The sequence below is a fragment of the Columba livia genome, chromosome 2 (genome assembly GCF_036013475.1).
Source record: "Columba livia isolate bColLiv1 breed racing homer chromosome 2, bColLiv1.pat.W.v2, whole genome shotgun sequence".
Taxonomy (NCBI): domain Eukaryota; kingdom Metazoa; phylum Chordata; class Aves; order Columbiformes; family Columbidae; genus Columba; species Columba livia.
Window position 1 is genome coordinate 100065486 of NC_088603.1, and position 25885 is coordinate 100091370.

Sequence of the window (25885 nt, forward strand, 5' to 3'; positions counted from 1 at the left end):
GCCACTTTCGTGGAACAACTTCCTGCTGAACTATCCAGCTGCTCAGGGGTCAGACACAATTCACAGAATACATTAACACTGGTTTTACCTTCACAACCTCCGTGACAGAGCTGAGCATGTCAAAGTCACGCTAGAGACACTGATCAACAAAAGCATGTTTTAGGCAGGAAACTGAGCCTTGGCATGTCAGCTGCTTCTGAAGGTTTCTCTGAAAAGTGAGGTGGAAGTTTTATTGATACTCACCAGGAATCAGGTGGAGCCTTACTAACTAGTTGTTACTGCAGTCCCCCGACTCACCCCTTTATAAGTAATATTTCAGATACAGCTCCATTACTATCAAACATCTGGGCTTAAAATTTTGTACAATTAAGGAAAAAAAGTGCCTTTTCCAGATGAGATGATAAATTCAGTATGCTAACTTCAGACAATTACATATTTACATTGTAATTTTTTATTCAAAGTAATAAAATCGCAAGCTATTTTTAAAAGGAAAAAATGTATAAATTTCAAAGCTGTAGAATCTCCTAATATGTTATAAATTCAGCTGAAGTCTGATAGTGCTTTAATAATCTGAGTGATTGGTAGGTGATGAGGATCTGAAAACTCAAAGGAACTTCGACATTGTTCTAGGCTGTGTTTCCTAACCTCAATCCTAACTCAGCAAATGGTTTCCTTTACAGATAAACTCTTCTTCTCCAATTGAGGTTTGGTTTGTTGTTTGTTTTTGTTTTTTTTTTTCATTCATTTTGTGTTCCTAGCAATATCATCAAACTGGCTCTTCACATGAAAGAATGGACACAAACACCACACATGCAATAGCATGTCTTGAACATTATTTTACTTATTCCAAGCAGACAATACTGACACAAAAACATAGATATTTTCATGTGAACTAACACTCCATAGCTGATGTGTCCCACCACTCTGAACCTTTTCTTTAAAACAAGTTTTTGGAGAAAAGGGAATCTGACAGAGCATATGGCCAACACTATTTCGCATCTTCAAAGATTCAGACAAGGGTGCAGGACTCTCAGCAAGCATGCACACGACACCAAACCCAGGGGAGGGGTGGATATGCTGGAGAGCAGGGATGCGTTTCAGAGAGCCCTTATAAGGCACAAGAATGGAAGTAACGGCTATCAAGTGAATGAAGTTCAACAAACCCAAAAGCAAAGTCCAGAAACTTGGACTTGGACTAAGCACAATTCTGCAGAAAAGGACTTGAGAGTGCTTGTAAAGCAGAAATTAAATATGACTCAGTAGTGTACCCTTGCAGCAACAAATTACTGCAATACTGGGCTGTATTAGCAAGAACCAGCCAATGGGTCACGGGAAGCAATGAGTCTGCTCAGTGCTCATGAGGCTACATCTGGAACACACTGTTTGGTTTTGAACACCCCAGTACATGAGGGGGATGGGTAAGCTGGAGGAAGGCCAGTGGAACATCACTAGTCCGGCCAGGGAGCTGGAGCACAACAGATGAGGAGAGACTGCGCACCACACATTGCTTCAGAAGAGAAAGCTGGGGGTAAATTTAATTGCCACCTTAAATTATGCATTAGTTCATTAGGGAGAATACTCAAGTGCACAGTGATGAGCCATGAGTGAGGGTGATTAGGTACTGGGAAAGGTTGCCCCAAAAAATTGCTGAATTGCCATCCATGGAATTTTTCAAAATTTGCCTAGACAAGGCAGCATTCCAACTCTGAGGGTAGCCCTGCTGTCAGAGGATGTCCAGAGGCTCCTTCAACTTAATTTACTCCATGAATCTACAGGTTATTAATAAATAAGGGAAAAGCATGTCTTACGCCAGCTAACAACAATGTTCTCAAACCACTACTTTTAAGTGGTTTACCACTTAAAGACATATGAAGTATTTTTTATAAAATGGCTGAAATTACTCATTTTATTTAGGAATTTTAAGAATTGGACCATTTACCTTATATACTTTATAAGTGCATCCTTCTGAATTTTTCCGGTTTAGAGAGACATTTTAAAACATATGTGTACATTGCACATTTAAAACTCTCTCTCCATTTCAGAGTCTATAAAGTTAACAAGACATACACACACCACATGCAACACATGAAGACAAGCTTATCACAGACAGACACAAATCCTCCTTTTGGTACAACTACATGCAGGCCACAAACAAAACCTTACATAGCATACACAAACTTCTGTGTATACAGTAAGGCGGGCGTATGAAGTGAAAAAAGTCCATCATTACTCAGTATGTTACATTAGAAAGACCGCTAACCAGATAAAATTAGCATTTCCTCTCTAAAGCAATTGCCTCAAGTTATACATAAGCTATTTCAATTTTGAATCAGAGCTCATCTTTGCTTTAAAAACAAAAAAGGCATTGTCAAAACAATTTGAGGAGAACAAAAGTTTTCCTCTTTGAAATTATAGTACTATAATATTTATTATCTGTAAGACAGAAAATTTAGCCATCTCTTCACTTTGATGGAGTAACAAGTCAGAAAGTTACCTGTCCAATATCACCTTCTCCTTCTTGTATATTTGAATGTTCACACACCGTATGCTTAGTGAGTAAGAATACAGACGTATCATCTCCAACATTTTTTTCCTCAAGTATCTTTTAAATGTCCAAGAGCTTCATTTGACAAATCTATCTAAGATGCAGAGGAGTAAGCCAGTTGTGTTTCATACCAGTTTCACAAACTTTTGCTACAAACCCAACTTCAGTATATGAATACTGATTAGCTTCATCAAGATTAACCCAGGATAAAGCTCATTGTGCTTTGTTTTCTAGGTGTTTATTTCACACAAATGAAGAGCCAGCACACAGGACTTTTCAAAGTTCACACATGTGTACAGTTGGTAGATGATGGCGTATCTATCCGACTTCTATTTTCCTTAGCATCATTCAGAGATGACTCCTTATCCACCTGGCATTTGAAGACTTGTTTGTAGGCCTTCCTAAAATTTTCGGAGAGAAATGCGTATATAATGGGGTTCACAGAAGAATTGCTGTAAGCCAGGCAGTGTGCAGTTACTCTGAAGAGAAAGGAGGCTTGAGTCAGTGGGAAAACTCCAAATTCAGCCCATAGATGAATCACATGATGCGGCAGCCAAGAGATGCCAAAAACCACCACCACCACCAACACAGTCTGTGCTGTCTGAGACAAGGGAAGGAAAACACAGATGTCTGATGAGCACTTGAAGAATCAGCTTTAAACCCACTTCAAAAACATTTAAAACAAAGAAAAGAAAAAAAAAAACAAACAAGGTATAATGAGAGAGAATGCACTTTGGAATATTTGTTACTGATTTTACTCCATTACCTATATGGGCTTTATTTTGAATATTGAACTACGGCAAGGAGAACCTTAGCCTTGAAAACGTCACGGTAAAAGGCAAACGTACAACCTTGCTCAAAGGCACAGAATGATGCTCCTGGTTCCCTGCACAAAAGCCTAGCCTTTTCTGAGGTGGACATAAGCTTGATGTAAAATAATGGTAATATGGGTCTTTGGGAAATCTCATCCAGATCTAATCATCTATATTTCAACAGAATACACAAGAACCTCTGATCAAAATTGCAAGAGAAATCTATTAAACATGAAAGCAGCTAATGGAAAAGCTTAAAGCAGTCAGACAAACACTTTGCTCAAGTGTCTACGAAAGGAGCAGGGGCTTTTTTGAAAGTTTCTCCTTTAAACAGAAAATTTCCAGGGGGAGAGTCATAGAGCAACATTCCAGGATACAACTAGGGGAAAAAAGAGAAAAGTTAAGGAGCTTGAAATTTATGGTGACTGCACATTGTCAAAACCATTCTGGAAATTAAGGCTCATCAGTGAACACCGAATTCAGAGAAATGGAACACAAAAATACCCTCAGTGCTGCCTCCTGATTCCACTGTTGCTATTTATGAGAGGGAGGGCCATTGAGTTAATTAGATCGATCCAGACAGCTACAGTATCAGTACAGACCTTTTGCTTGCCAGTGGCATTTTCCTAGGACACAGTGGAGTTTGGCTGTCAATATTTTCTTTAGCTTTCACTTACTTCAGAAGCAGCAATTAGTGCTTCACAGTTGCTCAACTAATTGATATGTACTCCTCTAACAAGTATCTCTTTCAACTAAACCAGACTCCCAATAAAAGCCCACTAATTAATTGCAAAATATATTATGTCATGGACCATTATAATTACTATATTAACACTTTACAACATAATTTTTCAGTATCTTAGGCTCTTCTTCACAGGGAAAACTAACAAAGTGATAAATACTGCAGCACAGAGAATATATAGACTTTTTGTTAGTTTATTGAGCTTGGTCTATACTTCTTGAATTGATTAATGCTTGGTAATAATTCAGACTGACCTACCTAATCACGACATGACTTATCTTATAGAAACCTACAGAAAAAAAACGTTTAATTTTTGTGTCATCAGGTCAGAATAACTTATGACAGACACTGTTGTTGGTTAGTAAAATCTTTCCACAGAAACCAAAGGACATTATACCTGTAGTAAATATAATTTGTTTAATTTCAAGGATCCACCTGTTTTCACAAGCTGTTCCTCTACTTAGCCTATGGAGTTTAAATCAGTTGCCACTAACAAACAGCCGTGCAAATATTTTCTCTTTCAGGTGTCATCGGGAGAATATGTGCTAACAAAGAAGAATAAATTAAGAGCAGTTCATTCTCTGATCCCTTCCAACGTGTTAATATTCCAAGTCAAAACAGATTATCTGGACACCACATGTACAATCACTTCAAAAGAGGTGTATTACTTAAATTCTAAAAAAAAATTACACCAGGAAAATCATGGACTTATAGATGCACCTGAAAGTAGAGGTTGACCATGTGTCTCTTTTAACTATTTTACTTAAGGTATTTCATATGTGCAGAATAAACAATTTTTCATTGGGAAACATCACAACATCTGTTTTATCTCATTATTCCTCCTAACCCTAAATTCAGACCTTACCCTTCCAAAATCATCAATATGCCTTGCTACCAAGGTAACACTAAAGAGAAGCTCTTGTTAGTCTAAGAAGAGCTTGCTTTGGGTTTCTCATCAGCAAATAAAACCCACCTGAAATACATGATGTTAATATTGATGCTTTATGACCAAAAAGTTCAAAAAATAGCATTTAGACAGTCATATTTTTCATTAACTTTTTCCCACACATATAGCAAATTAATTTTAAGATTCTACTTCTGAAATTTTCATAAGATTTAAATAAAGTTAGAAAAGTATAATTAAGCTTGAAATGCACTCTTAATAAAAAGGTTGAAGGAAAAGAAGAAAGATACATTACTATCAGAGAGAAAAAGCACACTAGTGAAAACAGAGTTGCTTTGAAAAACATGAGTTAGGCCTTAGAAGCAGAGACTTATTTTCTAAGCCAAAAAAAGGTTTGAGGTGCTGCTTTTTTTTTTCATCCTTTGGTTACTGACTGAACCTTCATACATCCAAGCAGTCTTGGGCATATCTATAATGCTTTTCCCCGAATCTACAAAGGCTAGGTCTGAGCCAGATCTGATTTTTATGTGACATTTTTAAGAGTTAGCATTTAGATGAAATGCACAGATATTTCCAGTTTGAGAATAATTTAGATGAGAGTAGAGGCAATGGCAATGTACAGAACACCTTTGAGAGCTACACCTTCAACCTTGACAACATTAAGTGCAAAAGTATACATGTTAAGTGTTTTAAGGAATCAGGGCCATAATGCTTTTAATTCTATGAATTAAAATCTGTTGACTAGGATGGTTTTCAAACAAATAAAAAAGAATGCATAAATAATAGATTACTTGTTCCCTGTTGAGCCCATGTACATCTCATTTACATTGCTGTCTGCATAACCAAATAGTAATAGTGATCAGACCGAATGAAGAGCTATAGCCTAAGGGGTTTTTCTGACTCCACATTCATAAACTGAGTAGCCAAACGACTACTGTGGTCAAATCTGCTCAGAAATCAGTACCATACTATATTAACAGACAAATTCAATATATAAATACATCTTTCAAACATTGTTCTAAATCACAAAACTAATATTCTTCTTTAAAGACCTTTCACAATCCTACTTCTAACCAGTATATAACTTAAGTCTTGAACATAAGACCAAAAAAAAGGTTTTGCGGAAAATCAATACAAGAATTGCAGAATCATTAAAGTCTCTTATTAGACTCAGGAAGTACAATGTACCTTATTTGGAAGTCTCATCATATAACCCAGGAATTCTTTATTTTAAAAAATGAGCTGGTTAAAAGGAAAAAGAACAACAACAACAACAAACACAGATCTACAAGTCAGGGGAAATGCTGGTGATGCAAAAACTCCACATCTATTATTGGTAGCCTCTCCATGCCTGAATTTCAGGTGCTCCGAAGTTCAAAACATGTGGATCTCAGGTAATGGCTTGATCCACTGCAAATGGAAAACCCTGATCAGAAAATACTCCAATCCTGCTAAGTTCAGAGACACACTGAATATGTCATTAAATACTTCATCTCAACTGCATCTCTCCATTACACCTTTGGCAACAACCAGTATAATACCAAATTAGCTTAGCCATAAAACTAAAACATAAACAAATAGATATTGGTAATGAAAGCAATCTACCTTTTTCTTGGATGCTTCTGACTTCTTTGACATGATTCTCAACTTTTTATGCAGATGATTAAGAACCTGAAAAGATGAATTTGCATCTTGTATTTCACCATTTTCTAAAATTCAAACCCATATATGTCAGAGTATGCTCTCCAGTACTTCATGAGTCACTTACAAACATTTCTGATTCAATTTACACATTTCAAACATGCACAGTATAAAATCCAAAGGAATTACATGTCTGCATCTGTGTGAATTAACAGATACAAAGAAGATCATAACTGAATTCTTGTGTGAAAACTCACATGTATTACATAACAAATACATATTACAAGTGAACAAGGCAACAAATGAAAATCTATCATGCATCTAGAATTAGCAAACATTCTTCTTCCATATAAATGTCAATGATTGTTAATTTGGAATGACCTTTACTACAAGTAACATTAAAAGTGTATGTTTCTAGGCAGACCTTTTCTGAGTCACCTGCAGAATTTGCTTTCATCAGATGGTAATTTTTTTAATATAATCAGGATGTTGGTGCTATTTGATCTTTGAAAGAAGCCTATACTTTCAAGAATAATTTATACTAAAATGTATCTCACATGAGGTGTGACTTTTATCAACAATTTGATGATTTCTGTCATGTACCTTTCACAAGTAATTTTTAAAAATATGTTTCAAAAAGGTTTATCATCCAAGAGCAGGGTCCAAATTTTAACATAATGATTTACACATAAGATTTCAGATAGTGGATGTGTAGAGATGCATGCCCTACTTTACCTGCAGTCATTAACTGAATCTAATATAGTCATATAGCATGATTTGTAGGCAAGGGGGGCAGGGAATATGCTCTTCAGATGAATGTGTTTAACAAGTTGTAAACCATACAGAATTTTTAAAAGGAGATGATTAAACTCGAGAGTTTAATTAAAATATGGTGAGAGGAATTTTTTAGAGAGTGTATCAGAGTGTAGAGCTTGGTTAGATGATGATGGTGATGTTAGGTTGCACTTCACATAGCACAAAAATGAACTGAGACCAATTTAACAGGTAAAATCATCCAGAATTAATAGATGAGATCATATAGCATTTAAAGGATTTTTTTTTAAGGAATATAGCACTAAATTTTAGGGCTTATGAGGAGACTTCGTGAGGTGGAGAAAAGGATGTAAATTCAAATTCTCTTATATCATGTTGGGACATTTTCTCTGTTTTCTTTGGGATGCACAGCTAACCACTAACAGGACAGACACCATGCAAAATGACCTATAGACTTGATCCCACTCTGCAATTTGTGTCTGAGAAACACACATAATGAATTACAGTAAATAAAATGGTATTTGTGGATAACCATAGCCCATCAGTGGATTCCACTTTTTAAGTAACTACTCCTAGGTACCAGTGAACCACAAACAACAATAAAAAATACTTGTAACCACTTAACATTGGAAGTGCAGTTCATTTGTGCTTATCTCTGCACTAACATGTTTGTGGGTGAAAGACACCCCTGCATGCTCTCCCTATTCTGAAGCAGTATCCAGGACATTACTAAGGCTAACCTGAGCTCAGGAAAGGCAGGAGAAAACTAAACAGGTTTTCTCTGAGAAGGTCTGCTTTTGGCTTCAGCCCTTCTGCCTTCCCCAACATGAAGCAGACCAGAGGGAAGGGACAGAAGAGCCCCTCAGGTACAGCAGAAGACTGGGCAGATGATCCTATGCCTCACACACTCTTTATTCACCTTCTGGCACCATGTGCAAGACAGCTGAATTGCTTAGTCCATGGGTGAAAAGTGTAAAAACAAAAAAGAGCATGGGAGAAATACAGTGAAGTTCACTTCCCATCACTGCTCTTTCACCTACCGCACCCCCTTCACATAACTTACAATGATGGGCTGTTTCTACTGGACCTTTGCTAATCCTATTACCTTCCACCCAGATGCTGTCCTGTATGGTGATTTTCCCTCACAGGCCAAAACTAAAGTCAGATGAACTCTTCCCAGAAATCAGAACTGCAAAATCTTCTTTTAAAGTTCTTTCTTTTGTTCTGAAACTTTTAGCACAAATTTTTGTATTGCATCTCCCTCCAGTCCAATGAAAGATGCAGTAGAAAAAGCTATTAAATTGGATATTGGGGACAGGGGGGAGGGAGGCATCGAAGATTTAGATTATAACCTTCCAAGGAATCTTTCTCAACTGCCCCTCTTTCAGATTATATATGTATTTCACAAAATAAGTGTTTGCGGTGAAAACATGCTGGCGCTACGTGGCAGTGTAGCAGATGCTATGCAAACCAGCAGCAAGAGAAATAGACTTTTAATTACCTGTCAAAAGCAGTGGAACAGCTCTCAGAGACCTTTACAGAACACCGTGGAGGGATATTAAAAGCCATGTTTATGCACAAACACTACAAGGCAAATCAAAGACACCTTTCCTCACTGTCCTGTTCAAATTTTCTCTTCTCTGGGCCAATTAAAAATCAATTGTTCCTCTAACTGCCACCGTCCCTTCACCTGAATGAATAATTTTGTCTCAAGTTATTTCTCCAAGGAAAGTATTTCAAAATATCCACTAATCAATTTACATGTGCATTTTTAATTCACGGAGCAAAATACTCACCTTGCTAAGAAATAAGTGGTCACAACCTGTTGTATTTTAAAAAAATTCAGCTCTGTGGAAAAATTAAATCTTTACATGGAAATTTTCTAATTTCAGTTTTCATGTACCCGTTAATCAGCTTATTTCGCTCTTGGGGAAGGAATAGCTTTCCTTTTTATTGATGATGAGGGTGTGGTGCTGTGGGAAGAAAAGCTGTTGTGACAGTGGGTGTAGGGAGACTTGTAGGATCACAGAAATATAAGAAGGCCCAGGCTGCTCTGGACTGCACTACCACAACTACCACTGATGGCATTTGGGAGGTGCTGGATTTTGCCAACAGACAATCCAATTTTATTTTCCAGTTGTTTCAGGAACTACATTCAGCATGTTTTGAGAGCCCAGCCTAAGGGACTATGACCAAATAAAGCTGTAAAAAGGACTTTTCCAGTAAGGGAGAGAGAAAAAAATAGTTTAAACTATCTATGCCTATTTACATAAGTCTACTAAACACTGCAAAATTCTGAGGTCTACACTGTTGCAAAGTTTATGTCCTGCCTGGCTGCATATAATCATTCCACTGACTACACCTTCATTATCAGCCATTGACAATCACGCAGCAGGAAAGCCAGCCCAAGCTCATTGTCTAATAAGAATGAACTGCTTGCTTAATACAGCCATGATGTGACCATGACATTCTGAACCATATAGTATCAACTTGATTTGAATTTGAGTGCCATTGCCTGCAATTAATTTTTTAAGTAATGCTGCTACTTCTAACATCACAACAGATCCTTCACCCTTTCTCATTTAACAGCGTGTCACTAACGTGTTATACTCTTTATTTTTCTTTTTCAATGTAGTTTAATAAAGCCTTCCCTCACTGCTCAGCAAAATTCAAGATGCATTTAATATCTTAAGCCAAGAACCATATAGGTTTGTATTTTATGTTGAGGGTCCTACTTTATATGGCTTACTTTTAACCAAGTCTATAAACCATACATGACTTCCATCAATTCAGAATTATCAGAATGGTAGATAAGAATGGAAACTTTCTTAAGGCAAGAAATATATATATATATATACTTTTTTTTTTATTATTTTACTTTTTTTTTTTTAAAAAAAGAAGCTTTTAACATGATACATCTATAAAAGGAAAAATTTGTGAATGATTTTAGGTGTTCAACTAAGAGGTATGACTGAAAGAGGCCTGACTTTCAAGGACTGAATCCTCGTATTTAGGTGCTCAAAAGCAGAAACAAACAAAATTAGCTGGCACATTGCACTACCCTGGCAGACATCAATTGTCAGACACTCACTGGGAATCATTTATCACTTTGCCCTTTAAGAGCACATTAGTGAAGAAACATCATAGCACTGTTACAAAACACATACAAAAATTCAGTATTAAAAAATATGGCAAGTAATATGATAAGCAATTAAATAAAAAAATAATACAGGCTGCCTACAAGTATGCGGCACTGTAACTCAACTAATAACCATACAATCACTACTCCTCCTACTGGAGTAGTAACCTCCTTTCTAGAATAGTTCTGTGAGGCGACAAAAGCTAGTTTCCTACGGATTTGTGATTCCTTGACTGTTTGCTCCCAAAAAGCTAAATCTCCTCCATGAGTAGATGCGACGTAAGACTTCTTCCTGCTATAGTTCGTCTGATGTTTAACAGCTGAGTGCAAACTGACTCTCTTTAAATAAAAGAGGATGACGGAGACCTTCCACCTTCTTCATTGACTCCTGTTTTCACAAACTAGGCAAATATCATTCCTACAGATATTTTCATTCCTCAAATTTTGTTGAAACTGAACCAAAGTTATTTGTGGGAGAGAGGAAAACAGGCAGCTGTACATGAAGGACACAGAGCATGATCTCATCAATCTCTGCCTTAAGAGCACGACATAACATTTCCAGTTCTGATTCTGTGGGAGGACACTGTTCACAAATACCTACTACTATTTCAGCACTTCTGTGGGTTGTAACACAATTGCTGTCCACTGAGAAAAATGCAAATCTCTCCTAAAATAATTTAAGAGAGACTGAGAGAATGAATGTGGCTCCCTATTAGATTACCTAAAAAATAAGACTTTCAAAACTGAAAGCTCAATTGCAATTTGCTTATAAAAGAAACAGAACTGCCTTAAAGAAGTCTGGAAAAGGCAATATATTCAAATAGAGAAATGAGTCTTCTTCGTCTTAATCTAGTGTAATAGAAGATTGGGTTATTTAGCTGATCCACAGTTCATGAAAACCAGTGAAGTCCATAAGAAACTAATGAATTTATTGCTACTACACAGCAGCAATCCTCTAACCCTGCCTGCATTCAGAAGGCAAAATACTTGTTGTATGTCACAGTACTTTATTGACATCAATAACAGCTTGCAGTGAGCACTTTGCCTGACACCTGTGAAAATAACAATGGCTTTGACAAATCTAAAACTTAAGCTCAGATTTTCAAACACTATCATCCTTAATTTCTCCCTCAGTGTGTCCTACATGCCAAAATATTGCAGCTGGAGATTTGGCAGTGGCTCCCAATGAGGGCAGGAATGAATCTTTACACTGCAGAGTACAAATGCGTCCCATAGTCTTGCACAAGACACAGCATCTTTCAGCTTCATTGACACTGATGGGAATACCAGGTATCTCCAAGGTACCTCCTAATACTCATCGCTTCAGCTTGGGTCTTCCAGTCTGACACCAGGGCAAGCAGGGTCACACATACAGGTTCAAAACACATCACCAAGCAAGGGTGGGATCCTAGTGTGGCAATAATTACAGCACAAGATTTTAGTTGTAACTTTGAATGGCCTTGATTTTATGAAGTTCTTAGGAGCATGTATTTTATATACACTTGATTGGTTGTTTTTTTTTTTGTTTTGTTTTGTTTTTGTTTTTGTTTTTTAATTTTGGAGGGAGGGGGTTGTTTTGTTGGGTTTTTAAACTACATACTCATACTAATATTGAACAATCTACTTCTGTAGTGGTGCTTTGTGCATAAGGTATGTTATACTTACTATGCTTAGATATATTTTTTTCCCTATACTATGCAGAACTCATTTTGAAAAACCTGTTTTCAATCTTCAATCATATATTAGATTTTGAAGGCTGGTACTTTATGCTGAAGCTGAAAATGCTTCGGCTTTGAAAAATATAAGAATTCTTAATAGCCGAAAAGCTCCCTCTGCACACATTCCATAACATTCTCCCTGAAATATGTAATATTTTCCTAGAGCTCTAATGATCTATGGCTATAGGCAAGTTTCACCCCTCTCACAGCTCAGTCATATTTACCACTACAGATGAAATACTAGTGTATTCACCCAGAGAAAAGAGAATTCAGTTTATGTATGAAAACATATATTTCTTTTCCATTTGCCATGTTGGACTTGATTCATCACAAACAGTAATTTAAAAATGTTGTCCTTTGAGTTCTGCAAAACTTGGTTTTAGCAGAGTTAGATGCCAATCTAGCCTTGAGTTGCACATCAGTTAAGCTGATGTAATACATACAAAACTGAATAGAACATAAAATTACTTGTTCAAATTAAATACTTCAGTTACATCTATTGAACTTGCCAACTAATGAACTGACTTCTCAACACTTAAACAGTCCTTATTTGCAAGAGAAGACCTATTCTCTTAAATGTAAACTACTGCCTATGGAGAAATCCCACTACTGAAGGTTGTGGGCACAGAAAGAGGAGGATCTCTGCCTAATCCCACAGGCAGCAGCTGGTGCTCCAAATCCTGTCCGGCAGTAAGCAGTGGACCCTACACTGAAAGCTGCGATGAAGATTCACAGAAAAACTGTGACAGTCTACCTGAGCAGAAAAGTCCTCAAATACACTTATTCGGGCGCCCTTACTTATTACTTTTTCCTTCCTGGGTCCTCATGCACTGCTCCCCGGCACCACCTGCCCTCGCTGAAGACAGAGGTAAATCTCCCATCCACTTCAACTTGGGCAAGACAGGGCTCGCAGGGGCCAGGCAGTGTGTTGCACCTTTTGCTCTTAACATGTTAAGTGGATCAGAACAGACTGGTGGATTTGTGTCATTTTTAAGCGCACTTCTTTTTAAAGAACAGCAATGCCTCGTCTTGAAGGCTGAACAACCTGTTGCTTTCTTACACTTTAGTTGAGCTAAACTCCTCATACAGCACTGTGAGAAAACAGGTGAGTTGTGTTAACAGAGAAAACAGCGGAGTACTGGGGTTTCTTAGCACTTTGCAATGAGGAAATCTGGCAGAGGGACCCCAGTGACTGTCAGAACAACATCCCCCTCCCCACCCTATGCAGATCCCTGTCCTGACCTGTCTGTGCCACACATACGTGTGCCCCTCAGTCATCCCTCAGCTATAAAACCTGCTCTCTTCCTTTGTGCCACAAACTCAGCCTCTAGAGAGTGCCATGTCCTCCCACATGCCCAGAGTTGGCCCCACACCTCATGGCCACCCACCACCATCATAGCCTCCCCCATCCCTTTTACATACCCTTCACCACTACCTGCTTTGCCCCACCTTGGCATAACAGAAGGAGATGAGCAGCAGCGGGAGCAGATATCCAAAGACAAATGTGCAAACCACGTAGGCCTTCTTGTGACGTGGGTTGGGCCAGTGCTCCCAGCAAAAGGTCTGGTTGCTGGCCTCGCGGTGAAAGAGGCGCTGGTGGTGAGCCACGGGTGAGGCCATAGCAAAGGACAGTGCCCAGATGAGCCCCACACCCAGCAGTGCATTCCGGGAGATGCGCAAGGCTGAGGAGCGTCGAGAGTGCACAATGGCCACATAGCGGTCCACAGACATGGCCGAGAGTGTGAAGATGCTCACCAGCATGGAGACAGTGAAAAAGTAGTGGATGAACTTGCAAATGAAGGCACCCAGCACCCAGGTGGGGAGCGCATAGACCGTGGACTGGAAGGGGATGCAGAAAAGCAGGTAGGCCAGGTCAGCGATGCTCAGGTTGAGGATGAAGATGTTGGTGGTGCTGCGGCTCTTGCCTGGCGTGCTCCTCGCCAACACCGTGATCACCAGCGAGTTGCCCACCACTCCCAGGGTGAAGATCAAGCCAAAAACGATCAAGGTGATGAAGTTCTCGATGCCGATGCCAAAGAGGGGCTTCCCCTCTGTCTCTGGTAGCCCAGAGATGTTGAACTCCCCGCGTGGAGGCTCTGCCCCTGGTCGGGACCGGTTGAGCGGCGCAGCCGCTGGCTCCCCCGGCTCCATCCTCCCCCTTAAACGCCAGCCAAAGTTTCTGCGGACGGAAAACGGAGCCACCGCCTCCCGGTACCGCGAAGAGCCAGGGGCGTCCCTCTCCAGCCAGGGCAGGGCGGCGGCGGAGAGGGAGAAAGGGAGGGAAGGGAGAAGGGTGTCGCCGGGCAGGGTGCCCCGCGGCTCGCAGGGGCGCAGCCTCCGCCACCAGGCGCGGAGGCGGCACGGCAGCCCCGGTCACCCCCTGGGACGCAGCGCCCTCCGCCCACCTCCCCGCGGGGCTCGGTGTCTCCGCCGCCTCCTCCGCCGGGGGAGGCGCCCCGGCGGCGGCCGCTCAATCCCTCGCTGCAACCGGGTCCACCTCGCGGAGTGGTGGAGCCTCCGCGCCTGAGCGCGCTGGTGGCCGCCCGCCAGCTGCTGCGGGAGACTGAGCCCCCCAGGGATGTCTCCTTGGGAAAGACGGATGGGAGACTTTTTTATCCCGCTTTTTATACCTCTGGTTTAGCTGTAGCCGCCTCCACAGGGCGGCCCGGCGGAGCCCCGGGGCGACAGACCGAGTGCAGAGCCAGCCCCCACCTCAGAAAACTTCTACGCTCGAAAGGAGGCTCAGAAGTCGCGTCTTCCAGCACGGCTGGAGCAGCACTAGGCAGGTCCAGCTCGGCTTAAATAAACTCTCGTGGAAAGACAGAAGTAATTAAGCGCCTGCGTAAACCCACCTCAACAGGTAGCCGGCAGCAATAGTTCAGACTAAACACCGCCTATGTCCACTGTTTTCACCTCGTTCGCAGGATTTTATTTATCATTCCGTATATATGCAGTAGCTCAGGCCAAAAGGTGGCAGACGCTGTTAATCCTTTTTTTTTTTTAAAAAAAAAAAAAAAAAGTCTGGCCGCTTTTCGGGCTCAAATCACGGAGTGCATGTTTGGAAACGCCACCGCCGCACGACTCCATCCATGCCAAGGGCTGGCGGGCTCGGAGCCACGCAGCCTCAGGCTGCTCTTAAAGGTGCCGAAATAACAGATTTTGAAAAGTCATCTTTTTCAGAACTGGGCGAAATAGAAAACTTCCTCCAGAATATGGATGGAAGTTCGTGTAAATATTCACACGGGCACATACACCTTGTGAATGAAAGATATTTGCCTGAGAGTTCTTAAACATTTGCTTTTAAATTGCCAGTCAGCGTGCTACAGCTGATTATACGGTATTTTATCTCTTTTCTCTAAGGACCTTGACTGCTCCTTGTTAAAAATCCCTCCGCGATGCAGAGCGCACACTGCGCATCCGGCAGGAGGCACAGCCTCCCAATGGCGACCGCTTTTCTCAAGGGCTCGGTGGTACTTCACGGCAGTTTTCCTGGAGGAGCAGCAGGGACAAACACAACTGCTCAAAGGTGCTGTTGAAGGCAATGAGCTTTTTTTGTTTGCTTTTTACGGTCCGCAATTTTATGTGATTTTTTTTTCTACCTTTTCTTTTGCTACTTCTATTGAGGCATCTCAGCAGCTGTACATTCAGCTGACTACAGAGCTCTTGACTTCTGCAGATGTAGATTTTAATTAAACCGGCGTATGATCTGGTCCATTATGCCCGAAGGAACACATTAATGGGAGAGCACAACTCAGTTTCTATAGATCTGAGGAGCTTTTATTTGGATTGAACCGTTTTCTATGTTGGTTGTAACTCAGTTTAGAAGTTACAAACACATCAAGCAAAAAAATAAACAAGTAAACATTCCTAAAAGGCTGGTGTTGCTTTTTTGTCCCGTGTGCATCCCTTATCATTATATTGACATTGTCAATTACCATGCAAACCTGCTAGTCTCTGCTTCTGTAAGGGATTTAGAACAGAACAGACATTGTTAAACATTTCTACAATGTATCAGGTCAATGCTGACTTTGCATTGCTTGCAACTCACCATCTGAAATGTTGCATTAATCCTCACCTCTCATGTTTCTGTTTTCTTAAGAAATATTGTCTTTTGAACAGTATAGACTAAAAGGTGACAGAAGAATGTTAGGTTGTTTTACAGACAAGTATACAGGAAAAGTGGGTACAAAGCCAACACAAGTTTTAAGAGAAAGCAACCTGAAATCACATTTAGTGATCTGGATAGGAGTGTTGACTCTGTTAGTTTCCTTAGATGTTTAATTGGCAGTTTTGTAATTTAAACTTTTATTTTGTTATGCATATATTGCAACATATATAGTAATTAAAAGCCTATCACTGAGCAGTAGCGAGGAAAAGCCCAGACAACACAACCATATTGTAGTTTTTCTGTCTTAGGAAAATAAGATGACAGACCTACAGGTTTCAGTTTTTACATCAGTAAAGTCTGACAGCACTCATGAACCCTGTTAAGACTGATGCAAACAAACAGGTGTTGACAATTAAATCCACTGTTCTTGTTATCTGGACTGAGTAAACTGCTAAAATTTTAATGAAGTAGAAAATTCCAGTGGTGAAGTTTCCATGAATTCTGTACAAATAAATCTATAATTAAATACACAAATTACCTGAAAAAGTGTGAGAAAAAAAAATGAGTAAAAATTTTACATGATGCTTTAGGAAAATAAATTTTATAGCTTGGCAAAAGAGATCTCTTAAGCATGTCCCTCACACGTGTTCTTGAAGCTGGTTTCATCAAATCTAGTTCTGAACACCTTTTGATATGAAAAGATGTACTTTTGTCAAAACTAGAATAGCCTCTGAACTTCAGAAAGAGCAAAGCCAGACGTGCCAGGCAGACAACAGCAAAACAAATGCAATTTTCTTCTGTCTGTGGCCAGGAATCCACAGTTGTTTTTGTCAGATATTATTACTTACCTTCCTCAAAGTATTTTGGCTCCACAGTCTTCCCTAGCAATCAATAGGAAATGCAGTGGAAAAATCTATAAAAGAGCAGGGAACCTAGGTAAGTCTAGTTAGGAGCTGGGAACCTATTCAAGTCTGGGCCTACGTGTTTACTCCTCAGTGGCTTAATTGGGAAGTTACTATTGAGAAAAAACATCACAAGCATGTCCTTCCTTTTGCTCACTCCATTGGCTGGGTACCTTATTTTTTACATGGTTCCAATAATAAAAATGACTTATACTAGTATTTTTTTTTCTTTTCCACAAAAGAGAGCTTATTATTTAACAATCAAACAAATTGATTTAAAATATTAATTACTACCATGATCTTTGTTTCTATGTAGTGTACATATAATAAAGTATAAAATTGGAATATTGTTGGTAAAATGCATTTATATTTAAAATTAATATTAGTATCTCAGAAACAATGAACAGTGCATGTTTTAATACACATTTCCTATACTTTTTAACTGCAGTCCCACTTGTTTTTTGGATGCATTGACTAAGTGAAGAACAAAAATCAGAGGCTGATTATACACATATATACACAGGTATATTCCTTTAGACATTGTATCATTCTGAAGATGAAGCTGGGGTTGAAGTTCTAGCCTCTAAACTGCATCCCAGTGTCAATACAGACAAACAATTTAAAGTGAACTTAAAAAAGATGTCCCTGCTCACTGCAGGGGGTTGGACTAGATGACCTTTAAAGGTCCCTTCCAAACCAAACTGTTCTATGATTCTATGGTTCTTTATTAAAGCGTATGAGTAGCCCAGAAATCTTTTGACAACTCAGCTTTTAACTGATGGACCAGTTTTATTTGCTACAAAAATATTCTCCAGATTTGATTATGTTTTGTTTATAAAACACAAGGATGAAAATAATAGATTTATTTTGAAGATGGACTCTCTCATTTGTGAAGCAAGATCAAACACAATAGTCACAACCACCCCATTATTTTTCTTTATGACAGTTCCTGGAGTAGAAGTTTACATTTTAAAGGCAGACATGAAATTTAAATATAATTCAAAAGCTGAATTTAGAAGTTCATGATTCATAACCCACTTTTGATTCACCTTCTATAAAGTTATTAGTATGGAATCTGTCAAGTATCTATAAGCAGTTACTCACCATTCTATCTATATTATTTGAAATAATATTACCTGGAGGTCATAGTTGTGACTACATTCAGATTTCAGTAGTGGAAAGGTATCAGTAATAAACTGAAGTTTATGGCTCCTTGTTGACATTTAGAAACAAATAAACATCTGCTCTTATTTGTTTGAGAGCCATTGCCATTCCATAACAGAGTTTGTGCTGATTTTTTTTCTCCTAGTTCTCTATTTCAGTTCTTAAATATCAGTTCTAAAATGCAGGCAATCAGAAGTGGAGAACTATATTTGAAGCTATAGTTAACAAAATCCCATCCATATTTCGTATTACAATTTAGCGCTTTAAATTACTGGTCTAAATATATGACTCAAAGTTATAAATGAAAACATTTACCTATACTTCTTTCTGCGCCCAGCAATTTTCTCTGTAAAATGACAAGTGCTAATCACTATGGTCTAATAACATGCCATTGCTTTGTAGTTGTTGAAAACGGCTGCTTGTTTCACTTTGCTTGAATTGTGACAATTACGTCATGGGATGCTTATTATTGTTGGTTGCAGAAGCAACTTGCTTGTACATTAAAACACAACTGTATTTTATTTAAAACATAGAGCAGAGACCAAGAGTACCAAGAGTATTTTTGTGAAAACTTGGAATACAATATAGCACAATAGAGCAACTCTTATAAAACTAAGGAGAGTGCTGCAGACATCCAGGTCATGGACAGTGTCTGCAGAAGTCATTTAAATGGATATTTAGTCTACTTTCAAGCAGTTTCATAAAATGGGCATCTGAGTGGTTCGAGGTAGTAGGGCAAGAATAGAAAGAGTTAAGTTCTGTAAAATGAACTTCATACTTCATGTTTCTATACAGGAAAAATAGAAATACAAGCTAGAGAAGATTCTTCAGTCATGTGGGAAACATCAAAGTTATCTATGCTGACGGAAATTATACTGGAAAGAAGTAACCAGGAAAGCACGACTGCTCCTGAAGCAGGTGTCTACTGCTTGTAAAGCAACCAGGAGTCTACAGGCTACTCTGTACAGGGTCAGCTCCGGACACCAACCAAGAAACCAGTTGCCAAAGGCAACAAACAGTCTGATGAAGAGAAGATGGGTGGGTAGGAGGGCAGCAGCCAGCAGAGAGCAGATGGGGCACTCTTCCCAGCTGTGGCCACTGCTGCCACCCTCCTCTTCATCCTGGTGGCAGCAGGAGCAGCATCCTTGGCTTCTGAGGTTCACTGTAGCTGCTCAGAAAGGGCTTGTGTGTCAGCCATGTCCAAGCCTTGGCTGGATCCCCATCTTTCCACTTCAAGGGATACAAATTCTGATCTGTCCACATTGCTGAGGAGCCTGGAGACAACTCAAAATACAACTATGCAAAAAAACAACATGAGGGGACTGCCATTTTTCTGCAGGCATCATGACAAAAAAGTGTGTAAATCATGTGATTTTGATTGCTCTTGAAATATTGAAAATCTGTTATGTGGACACCTATATAAGCAGTTTTACAGCTTCCAGGAAAATGCTACAACTATACTTTGATAGCTGTGCCAAGGCCTTGTGCAGATATAGTAAAGAAAAACAGGCTTTTTGTAGACAAAACCTGGTAGTTCACTGTTTCTGTTAATTTTATATGGCAGACTCTCAGGAAGAGAAAACCTTAAGGCAGACTTAGTAGTCTTTGTTAGAATTACCAACAGACCTAGACTGCTTTACAAAACCCATTTCCTATCTTCTATTTAAATAGCCTGATAAAATTAATTTCAATTATTAGGTTCTGGGGATGACTAGAAAGTTATTTTGGTTTGTCTGCTGCCCGTCGCTTTACTACTGTTATGACTTCAGCTTTTTCAGAATTAAAGGATGTTAAAATATAGAGATTAAAATGACGAATTCAACACAGAATCACAGAATCATTGAATGGTTAGGGTTGGAAGGAACCTCTGGAGATCATCTAGTCCAACACACCTGCTAAAACACGCTCACCTAGAGTATATTGTACAGGAATGTGTCCAGATGGGTCTTGAATGTCTCCAGAGGAGGAGACTCCACAACCTCTCTGGGCAGCCTGTTCCAGTGCTCTGGTACCCTCAAAGTAAAGAAGTTTCTCCTCATATTCAGACGGAACCTCCTGTGCTTCAGTCTGTGCCCATTGCCCCTCGTCCTATCAATGGGCACCACTGAAAGGAGTCTGGTCCCATCCTCTTGACACCCGCTCTTGAGATATTTATAAACATTGATGAGATCCCCTCTCAACCTTCTCCAGGGTGCACAGATCCAGCTCTCTCAGTCTGTTCTCATAGGAAAGGTGCTCTAGGCCCCTAATTACCTTCATCTTCTGCTAGACTCAGAAGAAATCATTCCATAGTTGCCATAGATCTTAACTTAAGGTCATGCAGGAGCCAGTTTTCAGTGCTGCTGTCAGCTCCCTGGGTTTTGGTGAATCATTTTTTCCAGCTAGAACAGAGACCAGTTTTACTTCCAGGTAATTAGTGAAACTTTTTTATTGCAGTGGATTGAGGCAGCTTAAGCTTCACTTTGTTTGGGTCAGACTTCTTTATTGATTTTGGTAACTACCTGGGTTGGTGCTTATTGTTTCAGGCACAGCTGTGTGGTGTTTTAATTTGCCCTGGCAATGGATTTCGTTCAGTGTCCAGATCATTGGACTGATTCTGTTTTTCATTGTTTTGAGCATTTGAGATGCTATTACTCAGAGTTTATTAGGTGTTTACTGAAATATAGGTGAGATTTTCTTCCCTCATCTCCCAAGACTCACTGGGTACATGCAGAGCACCGTGAAAGAGGGTGTTGCTGGAGGAGTTCCTAATCTAACTGCCCTGTTTTTCAGAAGGCAAACAGAAATCAGAAAGAATGGTTGATTATGTATAATCAATCTACATCAATAACTATTTATCCTTTAAAAATGCCACTGATGGAAACCCCACCACCTTTGTTGACACTCTGCTTTAGTGCTCAGCAGTCATTTACAATCAGAAAGCTGCTTGCTATTGTTGACTTAAATTTCAAGTGCAGCAATTTAACAGCTCTTTTCTGATCCGTGGATATAGAAAACAGTTTGTTCTCTGTCCTCTTGCAGACACTTTTTAATATATGAAGAATCACAGCCCTTGCTGGAGGCTGTTCAGATTCACGGGTGTCCATACGGTGGAGGGACTTGAGGGAAAAAGGTTGATAGAAAATACCAAGATCACCTGTACTTGTCCTCCAGGAAGGAAAACAGTAATGCAGCTTGATGTACAATGATCATTTTTAGTGAGTTCAGAGGATCATATGAGCTGTCCTAAGGAAGCACTGAAAGTAGACGCAATGGTGGAGTACTTATATTGTGTCTCCTTAGATGTTCTGCTTTATCTTTCAGTCCTGCACACAGCCCAGTCCTTGGTGTCACCAGTCCTGACATGGACCAAGAGAAGCTGTGGCTGCTTTCAGTCATCAAAACCCCTCATGACATTATTTTTGAGGTGTTTGACCCTGAGGACTCCTGGCCTGTGAAAATCAGCATGGAACTGGGGCAGTTTCATATTTAATTAACCACAGTGACAAAATCTGTGTACCTGTCAGAAGATAAATTATTCCTTTATTTTCTTCAATATTTTTTATATATTGATTTTCTTTTGAGTTTTAGTTTGGTTTTGTTATGGTCTGTGTCATTTTAGACTGGCTGGCTTCTTGCTATTCCTTTTCTTTTTCTTCCTTTTAAAAAATTCTTGAAGCCAGCCTTTGAACATTGTATTTTTGAATTAGAGGTACAATTTTTGAAAGCTAATTATGCTCAGCTTCCACTGATATCACACTAAATAAGAATCCAAGAATGCCTAAGTCAAGTCAATCACAGCATCAGGTCAGTAGGTTATAGAATTTGCATAACTGTGTGAATCTGTTTCTTTTTATTTTAACAATATTAGACTCTTAGGTTCACTGCGGTTGAAATGTATCACTGATATAATTTGGCTCACCTGAAGCCCTGTCAGTTTGTATCAGTTTTGTATCTGTCTTGACTTTTTATAAACAGTCACACATTAAAGAAAACCCCAGCCTGTATTTCCTATATTTATGTATTCATTTAATAATTTATATGATAATTTGATAAAATGCAAGCTTTTTAGTATTGTTATGGCAATCAGTTTTTGATAAAAAAGAAAAAAAGAAGAAGAAAAATTAAAACACTGAATATAGAAACTAAGCAGGAAAACCAGTTTTCTTCTAATGCTGTTTTTTTTTTGTATATTTCTACTGAAGACTTTTAAAAGAAAAATACGCAAAGCATGCATACAGAGTGAATCCACAGCTCCTTTTATCTTTACAAGAACATGCTGATGTTCATTAAACTGTTTCAATTGCAAAAGAATGACTTTATTAATGAAAAATGCTCTTTTGGTATAATTACAAAAAAAAAGTATCATGTAGCAGTCAAGACCATAATGGGATTAGTTCCAGTTTATTTAATATTTTACTAGGGTGCGTTTTAATGGGTTGTATCTATCAGTTGATTTCTGGAGATAGAAACAACTCTTCTGATTTTTTCAATGCAGAAAAAATATAAACAAGAGATAAAATACATTTCTTCTGAGATGCAGAGAACCCAGAGTAGTGCTGTTTAAATCATCAGGAGAGCTTATCCAAATTGATACTAATGAAACTGAAATACTTCAGGGATTTGTTTTCATGAGATTACTGCATTTTTTCTAGTGTTTTCTACCGTGATCTTTACTAAGAGCAAAATATTTGCAATTACACTAGTTCTTTGCAGCACTGTAGAAAAATATACAGCTCAAAGACAGGCATAATATCATATAGTAATGATTGAAGAGAATGATTTTGTACTTCTGTCTTAGGATAAAGCTATGCTAGGCTCTTATTATATTCATTTCCTTGTAAAAATTCAGAAGGAAAATTTCAATGCTTGAAATTTTTGCTGTCAGGTTGTTGAAAATGAATCAGCAAATTAGCATTTCTCTCACTTTCATTAATCAAACTGAAAAACTCTGGACAACCTAATATAGACTGACATGAATCAACTGATATCAAATTTAAGTTGCCTTGTCATACAAATGCTTTTTTTTTGTATTTGTTACTCATGTCCAAAACAGAAAGATTTCCTGTCAAAATCTATGTTACATATTACATATCATTTTCTGCAACAATTTGGCTATATTTATGAAAAGTACAGAACAATGTACTACTGTTAAGGACTTAAAATGAAACAGAAGTTCTCTGTGTGCATTCTATAGCCATATGATTAACCCAAAGCAGTGATGTATTGAGCTGTCTGTAGGTGTTCCACAGGTTTGTTCCAACAGAGTTGTAATTCACCTTAGACCTTTTTTTTTTTGTTTTTTTTCTGGATACTTGGGAGAGCAGGTGGCTTCTTTGTGTTGAAGAGAAACTGCTGTGAAATGTGTGAGGGTGGCTTAAAAAGAATATAGATACTTTAAGAGCTTATTCGAGTTACAGACTCTGGAGGACTTAGATCATTTAAATAAAACTACTTTTTTTTTTTTAATTCCCTGTGGCCAGAAGACATGCATAAAGACCCACTATAACCTCAAAAATGCTTTTCCAAAAATTATATTCATGTTTGAGTCTAGAAGGCATCATGTTCTCAGCATCCAATCAACTCAGGCATGTTGGCATTTCCTATAAATGAACAGTCATCAGCAGGTGCTATTTTTCCCAGCCTTTTCATATTGCAGCTGCCATGAAGCAGGTACCAAATACATGTGCACGTGTAAATGAATCTATTTACCTATTTTATCTATCTATATATCAATATAAATTAATTTAAAAACATATGTATGCAACCAGACACATGGTTGTGAGACTCTCTGGAGAGAGAACTGCTCTCTGTCCAGCAAATGTGGAAGATTTTTACTTTTTGTACATTTCTGGCTTAGATATAAGACCTTCTGATACTCCATACACAATATAAAAAAGTATAAACAGAAGAATAACAAGAAGTTTCTGTGTTACTACATTCATAATGTAAATATTTCTCACTTAGAACTATCCTGAAGAAATATGTATTTATCATTCTATTTCTTTTTTTCATTATCTCTGTACTTAGCTCTTTCTTTGAAATGAAATACAGGTATTTAAACCATTAGAAGTTCTGAAGAGGCAAGAAATATCAGAAGCTGGATCTCAGTGAGAAACGATTTAGTCTCAATTCTGTTCCTCTGCACAGGTGATACAGGTAAAACAGCCTTCTCAAGCATATGACCTGTGATCTGGGACTGTGTTGTGCAAAATTGTGTGTTTTTTCATATTTCAAAACATTCTGTTTTAATAAAAAGAATTACCATATAAAATTATCGATACTGATAATCTAATTTTTAAAAATACATATCTTCTTTTTCTTGTACATTTAGAGGTGACTTTCCATTATACTGATCATGGAAAGATTTTTAAAAATGTATTTTTAAAATAAATAGTAATGTTAAAATTGGGTGGCTATCAGCTGGAAAGAGGGCCATATCTACTGAGATTTCAGCCAGAAATTTTCCAATGCTAGTCTGCAATAACCCTGGGACCAAGAGAAAATCCACATTCACGTTTGAGGTAGGAGAAGAGATTGTCAGCTGAGAGTATGATACATCCAGAGTATTGGAGAACTTTCCCTGAGTGAAGAGAGATATTAAAAGTCATTTAACCGAAATTATGGATTTAGATGTTCTATGTGGTTCATTAACACCGATATTATGGGATATTCACCTACTGGTTAGTTGTATCATCTATTTCTTACTTTCCAAACCCCAAAAGTTTTGAGAAAAACCAAACCAAACCAAACCAAACCAAACCAAACCAAACCAAACCAAACCAAACCAAACCAAACCAAACCAAACCAAACCAACAAACAACCAACTAATGCTTTTTTCAAATATTTTTAGCTCAGAAAGCATGCTATGATCTAGATTACACAATAATGGAATACACAAACCCTTATACTTTAATAAATGTATCGTTTCTTAAACATTATGAAAGCAAGATATGCTAATGAAATCAGTGTCTTTAATTTGTGGATTTGTACGTGGCCCTAAGCAAAGCAGTGTTTTTGTTGGGTAACCACCAGAGGGAGCCTGGGGAGTCTATAGAGAGAAAACGATGTCGAAAAATGACAAAGCAAAAATGGTGGTTAAAAAAAAAATAAAACCCAGGAAAGCTAATCTTACATTTTTGCTCCTATGCAAGAAGCTTTTACACAAACTGATGCTTCCATTGATGTGAGTAATGAAATCTGTATGGCTGAACAGTTTCCTGACTGAAATCCTGCAAGAGGGCAATGAAGGTTAGATGATGCATTCGCATTTCTTTAAACCGCTTCTATAGATTTTTCAAATTCAAATAGTTAGTAATGCTTTGTATACATAGAAGCTAAAGTGCTTCCTTTAAAAAACTGATAAATTGCCCTAGCTTCTCATAAGGGCTATCTTTAATTCAACATATACAATAACGTCAAGGCATTAGATTTGAAAACTCAAAAATGTGGTTTTT

At 38.5% G+C, this 25885-nt stretch overlaps 1 protein-coding gene across 1 annotated transcript; it reads right to left on the minus strand.

Annotated features, from left to right (window-relative positions):
- Nucleotides 1–811: 811 nt before the first annotated feature.
- GALR1 (galanin receptor 1) lies at nt 812–14635 on the minus strand. Its single transcript, XM_005505268.3, has 3 exons — nt 13725–14635; nt 6609–6674; nt 812–3146 (listed from the first exon to the last, which is right to left on the minus strand). The coding sequence occupies exons 1-3, from the start codon at nt 14424–14426 to the stop codon at nt 2829–2831; spliced, it is 1086 nt and encodes a 361-aa protein (XP_005505325.2). The 5' UTR covers nt 14427–14635; the 3' UTR covers nt 812–2828.
- Nucleotides 14636–25885: the final 11250 nt, after the last annotated feature.